The sequence below is a fragment of the Buteo buteo genome, chromosome 2, assembly GCF_964188355.1.
Source record: "Buteo buteo chromosome 2, bButBut1.hap1.1, whole genome shotgun sequence".
Taxonomy (NCBI): domain Eukaryota; kingdom Metazoa; phylum Chordata; class Aves; order Accipitriformes; family Accipitridae; genus Buteo; species Buteo buteo.
The window spans coordinates 40,367,397-40,386,875 of NC_134172.1; the positions used below are offsets into that span (position 1 = coordinate 40,367,397).

General features: G+C 36.9%; 1 protein-coding gene across 2 annotated transcripts in view; it reads left to right on the plus strand.

Moving 5' to 3' along the window:
- The window catches only part of PLCL2 (phospholipase C like 2), a 109,410-nt gene extending 92,825 nt beyond the window's left edge, over positions 1-16,585 (plus strand). The window contains exons 6-7 of one of the 2 annotated variants that reach the window (XM_075051891.1): positions 6,551-6,660; positions 15,522-16,585. In XM_075051891.1, the coding sequence (XP_074907992.1) occupies positions 6,551-6,660; positions 15,522-15,701 (290 nt within the window). In that variant the 3' untranslated portion in view covers positions 15,702-16,585. Of the gene's footprint in view, positions 1-6,550; positions 6,661-15,521 lie in introns of those variants that run through there. The other variant, XR_012653648.1, reaches the window with a different exon arrangement.
- Positions 16,586-19,479: the final 2,894 nt, after the last annotated feature.

The following is a 19,479-nucleotide window of genomic DNA, read 5'->3' on the forward strand; positions in this document are numbered from 1 at the left end:
GAAATTCTGATTCTCCAGGTATGACATGAAATGTTTTGAGTGACTTCAGTGGGAAGTATGTGCTTGGAAGTACTTGAGAATTTAATCCCTGTCCCTGTTGAGACTCAGTTTTTGCAGCTAGCAGTGATCCTTAGATAATACAGACATGCTCTTAAATATTAATTTATTGAGGTTACTTTTAAATCTTTGTGTGAAAAGTGTTCTGTAAGCAAAATATGTGAGCATTTACAATTATAGTGACTTCTGTTGCTTCTCTAACATGATTTATTTGATTTATTGTTGATGTGATCTGGTAGCCAGACTCCTTTCCCAATCACTTTTCTGATAAACTTCATTTTAAGAGGAAATTGTGAGGTTGAAATACCTGAATGTTTAAGGAATATAATCTGAAATAAAAATATTGAGAAACATATTTAATGCTGTAAAAATTAAAGCCCTGGCTTTCAAAGATGTGGCCAAGAGTGGCAGTTGTATGTGCAGATCAAATATTTATATGTGGAAAAGAGTACTTACAGCTTAAATTCTTTCCTGGAATTCTTTCCTTTCTGTTATTACCTTTTAAATGACACACTGTAGGAAGAAATATTTTAATGTATGAAGTGCTTTCTTGGATTTTTTTTCTTGTAAGGAACAAACCTCTGTATGCAAATTATTCACAGAAACTTTGTAAGCATTTGAGATGAGTGTACATAGTAACGGAGCTGCAATATGTGGTAACCTGATCAAGAGCCCTATGTTTTTTCCCTTCCATTTTAAAAATACTTAATGTTTATTTCATTTTTATTACTTACTTATTACTCTTCTGAAAAGTATTTCGTTTGCTTTTAAATCAAAGTGCTCTACTAAGAATAAAATAAAATATATTTGGCTTGATTGAAGTTAAGTGCTTACCTGCAGTATTATCAGTGTGTATTTTATATAGGTATAGACAAATATTGTTTGTTACCTCTTTCATATTAGGCCTACTCAGTATATACATTTATTGCCAAAGTTCTGCCATTGTGCTATTTCATTGATAAAGGTCATTGTTAAGAGAAAAAACCTATACCAGGAGGAGCCCACCTGCTGTGTCGACATGTCTTAGCTAGGTTGGAAATCGTGCTCCTGGCAAGAAAGCTTTCATCAAAGAAAACAAATGAGTATTTCAAGTAGAAGTTTGGCTGTAACAGTACAGTATAGCAAGTGTTGTGCTTGCTGGAATGTATTGGGTTTGTGCGGCAAGGTTTTGGTAGCGGGGGGGCAGTTACGGGGTGGCTCGCTGTTTTGCTAAGGATTCCTTGAAAAATGAGTATCTCAACTCTCAGTTAAAGAAAAGGTGTGAATTTTTTTCCTGTAAACTGAGGTTGTATGCCAGGGCTTTGTGATAGTAACTTTTACAAAAGCAAACAAATTGCAAAGTTCCAAACAGTCTGAACTCCCACCTTACACACATGCACTCCGATTCTCCATGTTTCAGTCTCTTTTCACATCAGAGTTTTCCAATAAGGATATATGTATTGTACAGTAAAAAAGAAAAAATACAAACACATGCAGCTCAGTGACTCAAGGCTACTTGTTTAATATGTGCAATATATATGCCTCAGTTAGTTAAAAAATAGCAGAATCATGTATATGTCACATTTTAATCAATATCTTAAGTATACTACCTTGGAACTATAGTGAAAGCCCAGTAGTGGGAGGAATTGCTAACCGAATTCCTACAGGTGTCATTTCTAGTTAGTAATTAAGGATAGTGAGCTTCACATGAGGTTATTTCATTTTGAAGAAATTAAGAAACTGTTTTTTCCAAGCTAAATACAGTTGAATATGAGTAACTTTTAATAGTATCTACAGTGTTGTTTCTGATATGTATCCCCAAATAAAACTTTTTCCTGAAGATACAGTGTTGGCACTACAAAGCCAACATATCCAATATGCAGGGAAGCAACAGAAATAAATCTTCCTTCCTGCAGCATTTCAAGCATCAGCAAAACAATAACATGCATATTATAAGCTCACATGCTTGTAAGTTACGAAAGGTTTTGGATCTTTTGAATATATTTGTGACAACTAAAATATTGATTAAAAATCCAGGACTATAAAACAAAGCTCAGATTTGAATCTGGAAGTTATTCTGACAAGTGAAGGCTCAGAGTGCTTATCAGCCCATCAAGACTTGTATTGCCTTGTATGTTTTATTTAGGAAAGACATTTTTTTAATGAAGTATGTCATAGCAATAAGATACCCCAGTTTCTATACTATCATATCAGTTCTTATTTAGTTTATAGACATAAACATTCCATCATAATATGCTGAGCATATTAATTAATTAATGCAGGTTTGAGGTCTGCCATGTAATATTATTTAGAGGATACATCATGCAGCTAGTTGAGGAAACACAGGACTGGAAGGTCCTGAAGTCTACCCCAGGTACAATTTTTGGAAATTGATCATGTCAAGCTCTATTTTAAAATGAATATGAGGTATTGATTTGAGTAATTTTCTCCCTTTCAAGGTTGCTTACAGAACCACATCTACAATGGTAATAAATTTTACATAAATTCCAATTTTACTGTTGCACATTCATCCTAATATTGTCCTTCAGCTGAAATGATTCTTTGACGTCCACGGTCTTACCTGACTGATGTGTAGCTACAGAGCAGTTACTCCTCTTTTGGTTTTCTTTTTGCTAGACTAACCAAGCAAATTTTTATTAAGTGTCCTCACATGATACAGGGTTCCTATTGCATAGATCAGCTTTATAGCACTTCTGTTTTCCTCATGCTGTTTGAAGTTATTGAAAATGGGAGAAAAGAATTGTACATAAAATTTCAGAAGAGCATCTTGAATGATGGTATTTTCCCAGGAGGGATGAAGAAGCGTTAAAGCCATCTAATGCATTGCAGGGTTGGGGGGGAGGATCTGAGAGAGTCAAAAGCTGAGACGATCATGAAATTCAAACTAAACTAATCAGCATTCACTGGGGAACCAGAAAGTGATTCAGCACTGTAGGGGAGAATAATTATTTGGCAATACTGAAGACTGAGGGAGGTGATCCTTCCCCTCTACTCAGCATTAGTGAGGCCACATCAGTAGTGCTGCATACAGGTCTGGACTCCTCAGTACAAGAGAGAGACAGACATATTGGTGATGGTCCACCAAGGGCCACAGAGATGATTCATTAATGGACTGGAGTTCATCTTTCATATGAGGAGAGACTGAGAAAGCTGGAGCAGAGAAGGCACTGTGGGGATCTTGGGTTGTCAAACACTGGAAGAGGTTGTGGAGTCTCCGTCCTTGGTGATATTCAACACCCAACTGGACACAGTCCTGGGCAACCTGCTCTACCTGACCCTGCTTTGAGCAAGGCAGCTGGACTTGACAATCGCCAGAGGTGCCTTCCAACCTCAATGATTCTGTGTAAATAGGGATTTTAGTAAAGTTGACATCTCTAATCAAAAGAAGTTTACAGAACTGAGCTTTCTGGCTCAAGGCAACAATCAATAATAACTTCAGTTTAGATAAAAACATTTGTGCAGTGGGCACAAACTAAAACCCAGGAAATTCCGTCTGAACACAAGAAGAACACACATCCTATATAATCTTTGTGATTACTCAGAAACTTATATATAATATCCTTTCTAACATCTGCCTGTATAAGTGGAAAACATGAGTAACTTGTGCTTTTTGGATTAAGCAGGTGCCATATGCAGAAATATATTAAGAGTGATATGGGTTAGTATTGTGTCTGTTATTGTCCAAGAGCTCTCAGGCAGTTCAAAATTATTAATGGACTAATAATACTAGAAGTAGTTAAGCCTCATGAAAATTATTTGCTTACTGTATCTTAAGGAGAGAGAGATGAATTTTTACTTGCAAGGAGATAGAAAATTCTGTGTATTTATAAAAAAAAGACATTTAGCATTCAGTTTTCTTTGCAAGCGTATCTTAAAGGCACTTTTACATGAGTTTATATGGACATATTTTTCATTTTATTAATGCAGCTGTAAGTGAAAAGCCATTTCCTCTTTTTTCCTTTTTGTGTTAATCTTCTAAGAAGTCAGTTTCATTTTGTAATTTAACAGTTTTGTTGTTATTTTGCCACTATTAATGCATGAAATAGTTCCAAGGCAAGATGCAGGAAAACCAAGCAGGAACATAGAAGGGGAATACGAAGAGAGATTAGTTAGCAGTTTAAATGCTGTGCTGCATTCATACCCTGAAATTAAGTTGTCTCTATATTGTGTAGCGAATATTCCATTCAGAGATGGAAAAACTGAGACCAAGAGGTGAAATAATCCATTTCAGTTTATCAGGCAAACTAGTAATAGAAACAGAAATAAAATTCAAATCTACTTGTCCCTGGTTGTATGTTTAGACTTGGAGTAGGGTAGCTTTAGTTTAGCGTGATAATGAGTTGCCCTATCCAGCCCATAAGAGTTGTTGAGTGCTGTTTAAGCAGAAGGCACTTGTCTGCTGAGGGTTTACATGTGTGTGCCCTCGTAGAATGATCTGACTTTGTTTCATTTTTTGAAAAAGGGCACTGAAATGTTGCTGCTAACTGCCAGGAATATTTAGCTGGAGTGGAATGACTTTGGCAGAAGAGACATGGGTGTAAAGCATGAGTGTAAAGAAGGAAGAGAGTCACCACAGAAGGTAGTCAGTGACCCAGAAAAGAACTCTTCTAGTTACCTGAATATGTGGGAACCACTGTCTCCATGTTTGAGATGCTAGTGACTTTGTATACATACACATAACCAATTTCATATCGATCATGCAGTCCCTCACCATTATTCTTAATCTCTCTCTCTCTCTGAGTGGCTTCGGTTCAAGGTCATTATTGATCATGACTGCCCGTTGATTTGAAGGGCAATATTTATAAAGATGGAAATGAGGTACAGAACTTCAAAAGTTTAGCAGTATAGTCTCAGAATTCGTGGTACAGATCAGAAAATCTGTATTTTTATGGTGGCTCTAGAAATGTAATGTTGTAAATATGGATCTGTGCATAATCTTTCCATGATCATATTGGGAGTTTATTTTTTTTGGATGATTTGGACAGGAGATGGATACTTGGAAATGGTGATGGATGAATGAACTTTAATTTCTCACTTGGTTAGAAATCTGTTTTGGGGAAATAGAATATGAAAGGCTCACTTGAGGCTGTACTCCAGAGGCAGAGGCAGAGATGAAAAGGTGTTTGAAATAAAAATGATACAGTAGTTCAATTCAGGAAAAATATTTGCCATTTATTTTCCTTGTAGTAAAATTTAAAATAGTAAGAAAGGCTAAAAAGAACAATCTTGTCTTTCAAATGAATTTATGAATAATTTTTAAAATGTATGTATATATATATGAGTAATGTAAGGGAATGTACAGTGAAAACATTCAGTCATATCTCTTTCTTGTAATGAGACATGAGTGTGGGGTGAGAATCTACGAAGAATAGATACTATAATGTCCTTAGAAGTCCGTCTACTCTAGGATTGACAGCCAACACAAATTTGTAGGGTTATTCTATGACAATTAATTACATGTAAATTTTGAAGCATATATACTTACTGGGCAAATAGATGTCAAACAACATAGTTAAAATTATAATTTCTAATTAAGCTACAACTTGGTTTTACATTCATAGGTGTAAGTCACAACCACTTGCCAACTTTTGCCCACAAAATACCCTTTATGCTGTTAGTGATGGAGATTCTGAGAGCACAATTTAATGTATGATTTCCATAGGAGAGTTGCTGTAATCCATGTTGGGTTGATATGTGTACTCATGGAAGGATATTTTACTTCCCCTGTATGAAGGAAACTGTTTCAAATTTATTTTTATATGACTTGTAACAGCAGCATGGAAAGTAAATTGTTTTTCTTACATCTGTGCAGTGTGCTGGGTTAAAACGAAAGCTCTGGTCACTCTACTCAATGTTTAGGTCAAGCTAATCTGAGTTTTGCCGAGAATTTTTGGTTTGGAGTTTGTCAGATACAGGTTTTGTGGACACAGTGGTTTACATGGGTGTGGTAAAATGTCCTTGGTGGTTCACCTGGCACTCTTCCTTCACAGTAACTCCTTTTCTCCTCAGGGGTTCACTGAGAAGGTTATTTTCTAGGCTGGTCCCAGCATATAAGCTGTTAGCTGGACAACTGTGATGTAAATTTAGTGCATAAAAGAGTAAGGCACAACATAAATTTGTTGGGATAGAGTATTTAATGAAATTATTGTTTCCATGCTATAGCAACTCACAAAAAGTTTTTTACATATGGTGCAACAAATTCAGTTATGCTTAAAGAATATTCTTGTGTAGTAAATATTTGCTTGGCTCCATTTTTGTATGGCAGTGACCCAACAGGTACTTCAGTGTGGATTTTGGCTTAGAGAGATTTGTGTATATTGGTATGTTGTATAATGATGCAGATTACTAGATCAGATCCATTTGTGCTTGAAGAATAAAATTTCTGAAGCTTTTTCACTGTCCTTTTGCCTTATTAGTTTCAAATCACTACCTCTGTGATCACAAAAATGTACTAAAATAGATACTATATTCCTCCCTCTTTTATTCTCCACAGCAATGGAGTTTCATGAAAACCTGCACAATATAGGAGCAAGAGAAGGCTTAAAAGAAAGAAAACTGCAAAAATCAGTAGAAAGTTTTACATGGAACATTACAATTTTAAAGGTAATGTGTCTTCCTTTGGTTAGTTACTGTATTTTTTCCATTCACAACTGACATTCTAGTATTGTTACTGGTCATTGTTATGTGTCACAGTTCAACTGGATTTATTCACTCCTATAACCATATTCAGTTTAGTTTATACAACTTGAAAACACAGCAGACTCTCAAAGTGAATTTTTCTTCTTTTCTATTGTTGTGGGGGGTTGTTTCATTTAGTTTGTCTGACGTTTTCTTCTTACAACCTTTTAACGTTAACAGGATCCATTGTAATCTTGAACACATGGGTGAAACAATGAGTATTGATTTCTGTGAAGTGGCTCCGGCTGGGAGGAAGCTATGCTGCTGTTTAAACCCTGATTTGTGATTTAAAAGGGAGTAAGAGTGTTAAGGTTAATGCAGTTATTGAAAAACAGAAGGGAAACAGTTGCTACTGCAGTCAGTGATGAATGGTGATTAATGATACATACAAATTATATTAGTAATCCAGACTGGAGTAAGTTGAGTGTATATGAACTGGGGATTCTCTTTGCATTGTCGAGCGCATTTGCTTACGTTTTGATGCAACAGTAAGTGATGAAGTATAAAGAAGCTTTCAGCCAGAGACCCTCAGGAAACTAGAATGTGGAACAGTTCAGGTTTCTTATCACTGGTCTTTCATCTAAGTAGAATATATAAAAATTTATAGAGATAGTAAAACTGCCTCCCTTAATTTATTCTCTTGACACTATCCTTCTAGCCCAAATTATTCAAGTTTTGTGTTTACATCCACTAATGAGTTTTTCTCTCCCACTGAATCAAATATTTCATCACTACATTAAACTATAAAGTCTGTTTTAATTAGAAAGAAAATTATTTTCTCCCACATTTTTTTTATTTTTAGTTCTTATTGAAAATAAAATTCCCTATCGCCTCTTCTTACAGTGAACTACTATGGAAAAGCAGTAATGCATATGTATTTCTCCAGCTTTCCATGTTGGTTTCAACTGTTAAGCTTTTCACGGTGTTGCTTGGTGCTCTGGTCCCTCTTGTGTTACACTGCACAAGTCCAGTGCAGAGGAGAATCTCAAAGAGGTTAAATGTGCTGTAGCATGTACAGTTAATACATTCTAAAAATATGTATGCAGATTCTACTTATAGGTAAAAGGACTAGACTATCACTTTTCCTTTATTAGAGCAGAGTTTCCTGAAGACAGTGTATGGGGTGTGTTAAGTACCATTCCTGTGCTACCTAGGGGATAGAGAGGAGGGGAATCATTTTGGTGGGTTTGGGCAAATGTCAAGGAAATAAATTCTTATCCCTTCTTTACTTTTCTGTCAAAGGTATCAGATACCAGCTTGAATAGGCAAATCTATTTTAATGCTGCCTGAAACAGCAGTACCTTTGCTTCATCTCTGCTTTCCATTCAGAACATAAGGGTTGGTGGGGGGGAGGTTTGTAGTTGATGAGCAACTGAAATGTGAAGTCGTGATTTCTGTGTAAGCCAGGAATTGGAGAACCCACATGGTAGATCTGGCTCTTCAGAGCACTGAAAGGCTTTTGTGCATATCCTTAGGATTAACGTAATTATGAAGTTAGAAGGCTTTTGTTTTGAAGAGATTATTGAGAAAATCTCTTCAACATCGACTTGTTGGGTTTTTTTTTTCTACTTGCAGATTAAGCTCCTATCTGTAGGAAGGTACAATTTGTCCCATCATTAATATTTCATCAAAAAAATTGTTGAGGTGTTTAATCAGCCTGTTGTTGAAACTTTACAGGAGTTGTTACAGAAAGTTCTGGTATGTTGTTACAACTTTAAAGAACAAGTATTACAGTTCACATAGGCATATATTAATTGCTGTTATTCACATTTAGATGTACAAAAAGTTAGAGGCTGTGATTTGTTTGAAGTAACACATTGAGGTTTTTCACTCCAAACTCTTAAATGTAGGCTGTAACCATAACTTCTCTTGGGTGATGTAATTAAATAGAAAAAGTCTATCAGTTTCTAAGACGCTACTCTTCCTGTCTGGAGGAGAAGACCTGCAACTGTAATTTTGATCTAACACTATGTTTTTCCATTTCCATTTTTCCATTTCTCTAAAAAATATGCGAGGACAGTGATGGAAAGTGAATGCCACATTTTTTAGAGTAAAAATGGATCAGGAGAGTGACAATCTGAGCCAGTGTAAGAAGAATTTCTTTTTTCTGTTGAATTCCCTGCCTATGTCAAATTAACTTCCCTCTTGAACCGTACAAAAATAAATTCCTGTCTATTCAGTGGCCCCAAATTTTGCTGTTCAACAAGCAAGACAGTTCAGTAACCAACACACCGAAGGCAGTGCATGCTTAGATGGATTTAACTTTTTATTTTTCTTGTAATTAGGAACAGTATTTTACATGGCCTCTTGGCTATGATTTAGGAATTGCTGTGTGGCTTTGAATAGCATTACTAAATAATTCTGCATGAGCGCCATCCTCAGCTCCCTCACAGAGGAATCACAGAATGCTCACATGGTGTGGCTGATGTATTTTCCAAGCCAATTAAGCTGCATTTTACCCTCAAGGTACATATTGATCTTTTTTTCTCAATTGGGACATTTTGACTACAGTTGATGCAATGGAAAGTTTGATAAAATAACAAAAATCGACAGCTTAATTCTAGGGGAATTCTTTGTTTAGAACATTTGATGTAGCTATTAAATATCTCTATGTATATGCATGTGCGTTGCAATTTGTAAAAGGATTTTATTTTTCCTAATTTGAAGCCATGTGGCCAAATTTATTATTGGTATAGTATGTTTGAATTCAGCTGAAATATCTCTATCTAATTTGTGTATGTGTATATGCACACATTCCCATTCTTATGCACCCCATATATGCACATAGAGATACTTGTGTAACTTCAGAACATCACTTAGACTAAATTTAGTCTGCTTTAGTGAACTTTGTTGTCTATCTGAGAGATTTAGGGATTGTACAGTGTTAGAATATTCCTCTCCTTCAAACAGGCAGTTTGCAAGATCATTTGCTAGTAATTTGTTTATTGTTATTACTCAGACTGATGGCACTCATATTTTCTAAATATAGATAATCACGTTTCTTGCCAGCAAGAGTACACAGTTGAAGAAAGAAAATCACTCTAAGTGCTGTTGCAGCAGACTTCTACGAACAACCTAATGTTACAATTTATGGACTTCTCTGGCATACCAAAACTTTGGAAAAAAACTCTATAGGCTCAGAATTTGAGATGCGCATAAGAAGAGCATTAACAGCATCTTTAAAGTAGTCTTTGCAACAAAGAGCTGTTCCAAACACATAGGGAGAGTTCAGTGGAAGTACTCAGAATGAAGGTGGGACTCCTAACTCCAGCATTTGTTAGATGCTTCTTGTTGGCTATGAGTTTTTAGACGTCACATTAGACAACATGAATTACTTTCTCTTGAAAGAAATCCCAAGGCATATGCAGTTCATGGCATCTGTTATCTCTGTAATGACATTGGTTCTGCACCTACATTATTTTTATAAATGTATTTATAAAGGGAACATTCAAGGCACTTACAGGGGTGCAACTTCTTACTTTTTTTTTTTTTTTAAAATAATGTCAATTTTGTGAACCAAATGTACAAGTGGATTCAGGCAGCACTTCTGTCACCATGGGGCATTTGTAAAGCCTCTGATAGCTGCTGCCTAGTCTTGTAGGTACTCAGAAAACCTCTTGCATCACAGTTCGATTTAAATATCTAAAACTAGTAGTCTGTTGATGTTGCTGGACTGGTGGAATTTTGGATCCTAATTAAATCCATATTTAGAAGTTAGGAAGTCAAGTCCTTTATGTCCTGATTCTGTAAATGCAGTCAGAGCATGTCAGCTGGAGCACTTGCAGTATGTCCCATTGTACCCAGCAGCCACTGCTCAGAGAAACGCTTTGAGAAAGGGATACTGGCTTCTGGCTTCTTACTTTTCTTGATACAAGCTTTGGGTCCCAGAACCTGAGCTAAAGCCCAGTCATTACTGATACAGTTTCTTGGGATTCGGGGGGAGAAAGAGTGCTCATGCAGTTATTTCAAATGTCATCTCTACAGTTTTACTTGGATGTTCACACACTCACTGAAGAACCTGTTAACCAAAAGTCATGAGTGAATACATGCCAGATTATACAGGTAGCTGTGCTGAGACATTCTAGTTGATGCTATATCTGATTGACTCTGAAATGATACCTCATTTCATAGGTATGAGAACTGATAGGAACCATTTTGGGTTTGTTTTTAATTACCTTTCAGGAGCTATGATATAAAAACACTGCCTATTAGCCGAAAGCTTCAAAACAAACAGAAGATTTTTAATGTTGATTTAAAAAAAAACCCAAACAGAGTAGTTGACGCAGGCATATTGGGACAGAGAAGTATGAAGGATATTGAATTGGGCTTCCACATTAATTCGCATCTTTTATTGTTGTTTATTAAAAGCTTATGAATGAATATCAGTTTTGTTCTTTGATGTTCTTTAAGATCTTTTTCATGTCTGCCTACAAAACAGCTTGGTGCTTTATTCTTTTTCTGAAGCTTGTAAACATCAATATGTGAAATAGGTATTAAAGTTACATAGCACTCAGTTCTGTTAGTGAATTTTAACCACGGTGAAGGAAAGGGAGCAGCGATTGCCATCTGCTGCTGTGAGGACAGTGCTCTTATGGTCCTCTGCACTTGGGATGTGCAAGGCCTGTATCGGTCCCATTCCTAGCTGGGAATTATCACAAACTGCCTGTTAACCAAAGTGCTGGGAGTAAATTTGAGTTTTGTGGTGTTTTTACCAGACAACGCTAAGGACTAAATTCATTTACATTTTTGACTTATCTGAGGTGAAAGCCTGACAAAGGCAGCCCTGCTGTATAGTGAGAAACGTATGGGTTTGGTTCTGCAACTGCTCCAGACTCCAGCATTGAGTTGTCTCTGCAGACCAGAGCTTTGTTTCTTTGAATGTGGGGATTTTTTCTACTTCCTTATGATAAATCTGCTTGACTAAGGTCTGAGCCATTGAGACTAAGGTCTGAGCCATTGAGACTAAGGTCTGAGCCATTGATAGGTTTCTTGTATTGGCTTTACAATATGCAGTTTATCAGAGCAAGTAGCCTACAGCCATTTGGAGCTGGTAAGAAGGTGAAAGACCTCCAAGTAGTCCATAGATCTGAGAGAATCCCGTGTTCCAGCTTGTAGTCAACTGACTGTGCTATTAACTTACTTTTTAAGTCAACGGCACCTACTGCAAAAATAAGGATCTTATGCAGCTACAGGATGCATAGAATATAAAGAATTGAAACTGAAACTTCAGAGCCCTTGGACAAGAGACATTTGATATATAACTAGAAGAAAGGTCTTTGAGCTCTTTTAATTGAGTGTGTGTGGGCAATTTTTTCAGATCTGGATGACTGTTTTACTTTTCTGCCTTTCACATGCGTTGTATTACTGTTCAACAGTGTTCACTGTGACTACAACTTGATTTTTTAAGATGCATACTGCTTTTTTTCCCCAGCATATGGCTTCATGATGGTACATCAACAGAGCTAGGCATTTTACATCAGTTGCGCAGACCTCTCTCAGTTGAGCTTGTGCCATATTTCATAGCAGCGGTTGGCTCTTGTTTTATCTTTGGATCAAGACACGTCAGAAGATAATGACAACACAGTTGGTTTCACCAACATTTTTCTGAGTTCAGTGCATTCGGAAATCAAGTGCTTCATTCTGTGTGTTGGAGAAGAGAGTAATATACACAGATTCATTTTTCTGTTTCACCCTGGTCTAAACTTGATCCCACTTGGCTGAATGTGTTTAGTCTGAACCCTTTATCTGCAATAAGCCAGTCCCTTATCCCAGATCCTCTCTTGTCTACGAAGTTCATCTTCCCTGATCAGTCTTGCCCAGACACTCCCAGTTCCCTGCTGAAAATCCAGCCATTCTTGCTAACCCTTGGCTTCCTCCTTCCCGTCTCTCCTTCATCCAGTATTCTGTTCCCACTTGGCACCTAATTTTCTCTTCTGGCAGGTCTTTCCCATTGCTTTCCAATTCATATTGCCCCCTCTTCACCTCCTCTAGAGATCCTTCCTGATGAGTCTTAATTTTAGTTTTCTCATCACCTTTCCCAATTTCATTGTATTCTGCAGTCTTCTCCCTGCTCTGCATTTTTGTTTGTTTTTCTCTCTCACCAGCTTTTAGTCTCATTACCAAGCTCTCTCACTCTTTCTCAGTTTTTAGTCCTTCTACTTGTCTATCATTTTCAGACTTCTTTCAAAATGGTGGATTTTGTCAATCTGTTTTCCCTCTGTATTCCAGTCCCAAATGTTGCCTTGATCTTTCCCTTTCTCCACTCACCTGTCTGATCCAAGTTCAGTGTTGTCACACTGTGTTAGTTTTTCATTATTTCACAATCTCCTCTTTCAATAAGATCTACTCTCTGCTTTGTATAGTACAGTCCAACTTCCCTTTCTGCAGTCCTAGGCTTCTTACCAGGTCAGTCCTGGAGATTGCTCTTGCCCTCTCTTTTTCTCCATCCACCTCATCACCAGAGTCCCTGTCCCCTCCTCCAGTCTGGCTTTTGGACTGCCTGCACTGGCAACCAAATGTTGGTGGTAAGACAACTTGGAGAAGCCATACAGGAAAAACCCAACTTTTTCTTCTAATGCATATTTATTATTGTCTGGGAATGGAATACGCATTGTCTTACCACATTGCTGGAGCTGTCAAGAGATGAAGAATGGTCAAGAATGAAATCCTGAGTGATTGTACTAACCACGTTCAAAATCTGATTTCTGTTTATTAAAAGCTCATAACATAGATCCACTACTCTGGGTCCCTGCAGTCATTTGAATTACAAGTCTCTACCCAAGTGGGAGTGGGGAGGGAAGGATGGAAGATTGTTAAAGAAATCCTGACAGCATTTTCCTGCCTTTATTCTCAGAACTGAATGAACCATATGGATGAGGTTGAAGAATAATATTAAATAGTAATAATAATAAAATCTGCCAATGGCAAAAATCCTGCATAGAAAGTATCAGCTTAAGTAGTTAAAAGTTTGGCAAGCATATAAGCAACTGAAAGCAGTTTTTTTTAAATGAGAAGTTTTGGGCAACGTTATTAATAGACTGTTGCTAGCAGCTCTGCCTATAATAAATAACTTGATTAAAGTTCCAGAACTATATTCTACTAATCCATGTAAAATGGAGCTTGGGCTAGAAACAGATGCACTCCAGATATGACTCATTTAGTCTGCTGGAGTGTTTTAAATTAGCTTTTAGTTGTTTGTCAGTTTGGAAAAAAGTATGTGATTTTAAAAAAAAGTAGCCCTGGTGTTCTTCAGAAGAAAATATTACTGAAGCTTGTGCTGTGATTGGTCAACTTCTAGATTTTTTTTCCTGTCTGGTGATCAGAAAAAAAACCACTTTGGCTATTATAGTCTTGGATAAGGGGAGAGGGGGCATTATTTCTTTGAAGACAGCTATATTTGTTTTCAATTTGTGTGCCTCAAATGCGTAATTCTGTTTACTTCATAGGATAGTATTTATGTCCTGAGTAAGGCTGAAGTATCACACCATGAGTGCACACATGTTTTTGTCTGACTGCTGTTCTACCTCTCCTCCTTCATTTTTTAAATCAAAAAGTAAAGCTGGATTTCAACCTTATTTGGCAGAGGAGGAGAGGCAACATATCTGTTATGTCTCTAGAAGAGACATTAGCATCTCTTCAAGAGAAGTGTCTCTTAGGAGCTAGAATTTACACAGGAGAAACCTGTGTACCCCAGTTACAGGAAAAGGTGCAGTCAGTGTTCATACCTTATTAGACATTATAGGAACTGACAGTCTGAAGGAGCTACAGTACCTGGGGTTTTTTTGTTTGTTTGTGTGTGTTTTTCTCCCTTTCAGTTGGAAATGATGCTGTTTTAAGATCTGGTATTTTTGAAGCATCATTTACTTTTCTGTAAGCTGTGGGGCAGTTCTCCTTCGGGAGTGCAGGCACAGTGCAATTGCTTTGGCCCTTCCAGACTTTGCACGAGTTTGTGAACTTCTCTGTGTCCACCCATAAGACAGGTGTGCTCACCATGCGCTACAGCCGTGCTCATTCCCTGCACACGGGCAGAATAGGCAGGTAATGGCTGCAGGAAAGGCAGTCCATAGTCTGCTAATGAGAGCTGTTGCTGTTAGAGGGCTTTAATCAACACAGAGAGACGGAGTAGCCAATACTGCAGGACAAAGCCAAATCACCCAAGTCTGGGACAGCTTCTCTTACAGCTTTACTTAAAACTTGATTACTGTGAAGACTAAGAGTGCAAGTAAAGAGGGACAGTGATAGCGCTGAACTGCAGACAGCCCTGTGAAGTCTTTGTCATCACTGTCCTTTTTATATGTTGCTTGCCAACCTGTATTTTCATATTTCATGCCTTGACAAGCATTGATCCTTTACCATGCTCCTGTTGAATGAATCACTTTGCTAGGAAAAAAACCCCTGTAAGAACCAAAAAACCAAAACAGTTTAATGGCTCTCTGAAGTATTAAAATCAGCCTTCATGACTTTCTCTATGCAGAAACATTTGTAGTCCCCATCAATTAAAAATACAGCACAGATAACTTTCCTGAAAATTGTTAGGTAGAAATGATCCCTATCCCTTTGTTTATGCAACTGGTTGGCTCCAGGGAAAGCAAAGAGCTTGGTTCTTACTAACATCAAATTATCCAATTTTGAGTTTTGTTTTGGGTTTGGGGGTTCTTTGGGGTGTTTTTTTGGCTTTTTTTGAGCAGGGCAACTGTACCATTAATCTGAAACAAACAGAAGGGAGGAAAAAAAAAAGAGAGTCCTATTATCAAGTGTGTATTCTAACTGCATTTATTTTCTTACAGGGACAAGCTGATCTTCTCAAATATGCTAAAAATGAAGCACTGGAGAATCTGAAACAAATCCATTATGCCACTCTTTCATGTGGACTCAATAAGCCAGGCACTGAAAATGCAGAAATCTCAAAGCCCCGTCGAAGTCTGGAGGTCATACCTGAAAAAGCAGGTGATGAAAATGGAGAATGAGAGAACACTCTTCTCGTAATTATGGAGTTTATAACTCTGTGACCAATTGTAGCTGCATAGGACATTTGCTTTGCACTTACTGTTGGAAAATATTTGGAGTTTTTAAAGCACAACTGGAGAAGCTAATTACAATCTACTGAAACTGTGAATGTATGTAGCAACTCTGCTTGTGAAGGCAATGATATTGTGTAACATGGAAATTACATTATTGGCCAAAATATAATATATATGTAAAAGATACTGTAATTCAGTAATAGCGTGCTGAAAAATTCATTATAGTGCCATAGGGAGACGGAACATTTTTTAAATGAGCTGTAACTAGAGGGAAATCAATTGACAGAATGTGACAAGATGCCTTGATTTTCAAATGAATTGGATGCACAGGTCCTTTATTTCTTTGCACAATTTGTTAATTGTGCTAGTGAGGTGAATTATTCTTTTGAAAATCAGGTCCAAAAAAGTAGAATCCACATGTTTCACACTATATTTAATTCAGCCGCTCAGATATTTGGGTTTGAAGTGGTATTGATTTTATTGTTGAGCCATAAATTGAGAATGTAATTAGACAGTGATCACTGACTTCAGTGCACTGTAGGAGAGCCATTATGTAAAAGGAAAATGTGCAATCAATCTGATAGCCTATGTCAGAAGAAGATACATACCTATTTTGCCTAAGATCTTCTGCAAATGTGTGTAGATAATGTGACCAAACTGCAAGCAAAATGTTGTAAATAGTTTTTGTGAAGTGAAGTGCTCATATTAAAAAGAGTTTTATGAGATTGCTCCCAGACAAGTAAAGCTTTTAACTAAATTTTAACTTTTTTATTTTTCAAGTATTTTCTTCCTTACAGAATAGGTGGTATCTCAATAAGCAGGTTTGTCAAAAAAAAAAAAAAAAAAAAAAAAAAAATTGCTGTTCTGGTTCTGTTTTGGTTTTCTGACAACATTAGGTAAAGGTATTGTAGCTGATATGCTCATTGTAAAATGACTATACCAACCTAGAGTGTTCTCTTACTGTTTCTGATTTAACAATAAAATGGACTGTATAATTACAGAAGCTAATAAATTTGAAGAAAAACACGCAAAACCCTACAGAGATCAAAATGCAGTTTTTTTCACTGTGGGGAAAAAGGGGAAGATTGTGATGTCTGTTGAAAAGCATTGTTTTAATTAGAGGTCTTCAAGACATGCATTGTAAACTGATTTTTTTTTTTTAACCAATTCAAGATGCTGTTTCTGCATTCGGATTGTAATGAACATCTACATATAATACCGTCCTGTAAAAGTCAATGGAACTCTGACCAGCAGCGTTGGTATATTTGCACTTAATCTGAATTATTAGGGACTTAAATTTATTTTCTAGTCATTATAAAATTAAAGAGGGGGGGGAGGAAGATGAAAACAATTTGCATAGTAAATGTCGCAGCTTGAGCCTGCACTTTTAAATGTCAAACTGCATGGGTTAGGAGCAGTTTTAGAGGGTGCTAAGCTCTTTCAGTGTCTAGTGACAGATTGTATGCCTCAATATTACAATCTTGTCAGAAGCAAGTTCTATCCTGTGTTTGAAAAAAATGAACAACATTTCCAAAATGAAACATTTAACCTGTGGTAAACACCTACAAGCATTGCTTTTTAGGTAGTCCTTCTCTACGTTGTCAGCTGGAAGTCTTCTGATTGCACCTGAAGTTGATGGGAAGCAACATGAAATTCCCTGTTGCTAACTATGTTCTGAGCCAGCATGAAATTAGTCTTCCAGGGCCAAATCTATCAGATCTAAATCTGATTTATCTACAGCAAAATAACTGTGTTGCATCAAGATTCAGCTGGTCCATAAATATACAAGGTCAGTTTCACTTTATCAGAAAACCTAAAACATAGGCTGTTGGAATTTTAAGTTCCAACTTTTAGCCATAATTGAAAGTTCTAGACTGTAGGAAGATGCCAGTACAGTTAGCATTATACTTCAGAGAGGTCTTAAAAGCCAGTAAAGCTCCATTTGCAGTCGTGGCCCACCACTGTTTGCATGGTATTTACAGAATGACATAATTTATATCACAAATTAAGCATTTCTGTAGAGTCTCTCTCTCCAGCCACGTTATCAGAATTGATGGCTTGGGTATTCTTAGCATTTATATATTTTTGTTTAGCATATCACAACCTGGAAAGAAGTGAGGGAACTTTGAAAGGATTAAACAGTTTGGTGTTTTTTTCTTCATTTTAAGGCAAAAAAAAAAAGTAAGTGAAACATGAGTATCACATAAGCTAGGACTGACGGATTGTGTATGTTCAACTGTACAATATATTTAACCACTTGCTTTGATCCTGTTCTATCTTGTTAGAAAGGAAGATGATACTTTTTGGAGTAATATCCTTACATAGTATCTGCTTTTAAAAAAAAGAAAAAAGTTAAAATATATGCAGTTAGCTAAGTGACCATTTAAGTATGTTTCAATTTCAGTGTAGTTCTGATTGCTTAAAATGGAGGTCACTTTTGTCCATTATTCATACTCAGTCCAGATGTGTATGTAGTGTAAAGGCTTAAAATGAACTCAGTCAAGCAGTTACTGTGAAAGATGATGTGTAGCTAAATCCTTTAGGGAGTTTACATGTTGCATGTTAAAAGAATGCAGGATAAACACCTGCAAGCAAAGTATCAGGCTCCATTGTTAACCCAGTGATGATAATTTCAAAAGCAAATTTATTAGCATATTTTTCTCAGTTGTATTTTCTTAAAACGTTCTTTGCATCCCTGATGCAATTTACTTTTATTATTAGTCCCATTTTTTACAGTGTTTATTTTAGATTATATAGAAGAATAAGCACCCAAGATCTGGTGAAGTATTCCAAATAAAATAAATCACAGGTTGACTTTACACTTTTTTTTGCCTTTATTTTCTCAAATGTGCTGTAATGCAGTAAAACTGTTTACATAGTTTTCAAGTATGAAAAATGGAGCCAAAACACAAGTGACTATTTATCTGACTGTCTTTCTTGCTTTTGTTTGGCTCCAGTAATCGGTGAGTGAGTAAGGGTATGTATGGAGACCTAAGTCAACATATTACTCAATTTAAAAGAAAATACTAATTGGGAAAGGAGAAGTTCACGTACAGATTAACCATGTAGACACTAACAGTGAATTCTTTTTTTGAACACAAGAAAAAGGATGAACAGTACCTGTTTGAAAAAGGAGCATCTCTCTAAGCCCCACCTGCGTTCTTCCTGCCTAGACTCCCCTCCTCATTGGTTGTGCTTGGTGTGGTACATAGCAGCTGTTAGATATTTAATTACAGAGCCTAAGATCATGCCCTCCGTCCTCTGAACACACCAGCCAACTACAGAAGACAACTCTGTTCTCCAGGAATTCCCTCGGCAGCACATACTGAGGGGCACTGCTGAGACTATTGATGCCACCGAAACAGCAAAAGCCTTCAAAACAGAGCTGGGGGCCAAGCTCTACTGGTGAAGTTGTGGCCCTTCTGCTGTCGGTGGTAGCCTTCTACTCAAGTCAGTAGGATCAGGATTTAAGTGCAGTGTTGCAAAATTTCCCTTGTCACAGGTCTTTTGTTTCTTTACCTTTTCTTCATGTTCTTATGTTGCTGCAGCAAGGAGCCTTAGATGGGTGCCCCACACAATTTCTCAAGCTTGCCCATGCAGACATGGTGAAAGATGCTGTATGAGTCAAGCATTTTTTCAGCTACTTTGTACAGCACAGGAATATTTTTATAAGACTCCATGGCTGGTTACTGTGTTCACTTTTTCCTGTTTTGAAGTTGAAGCA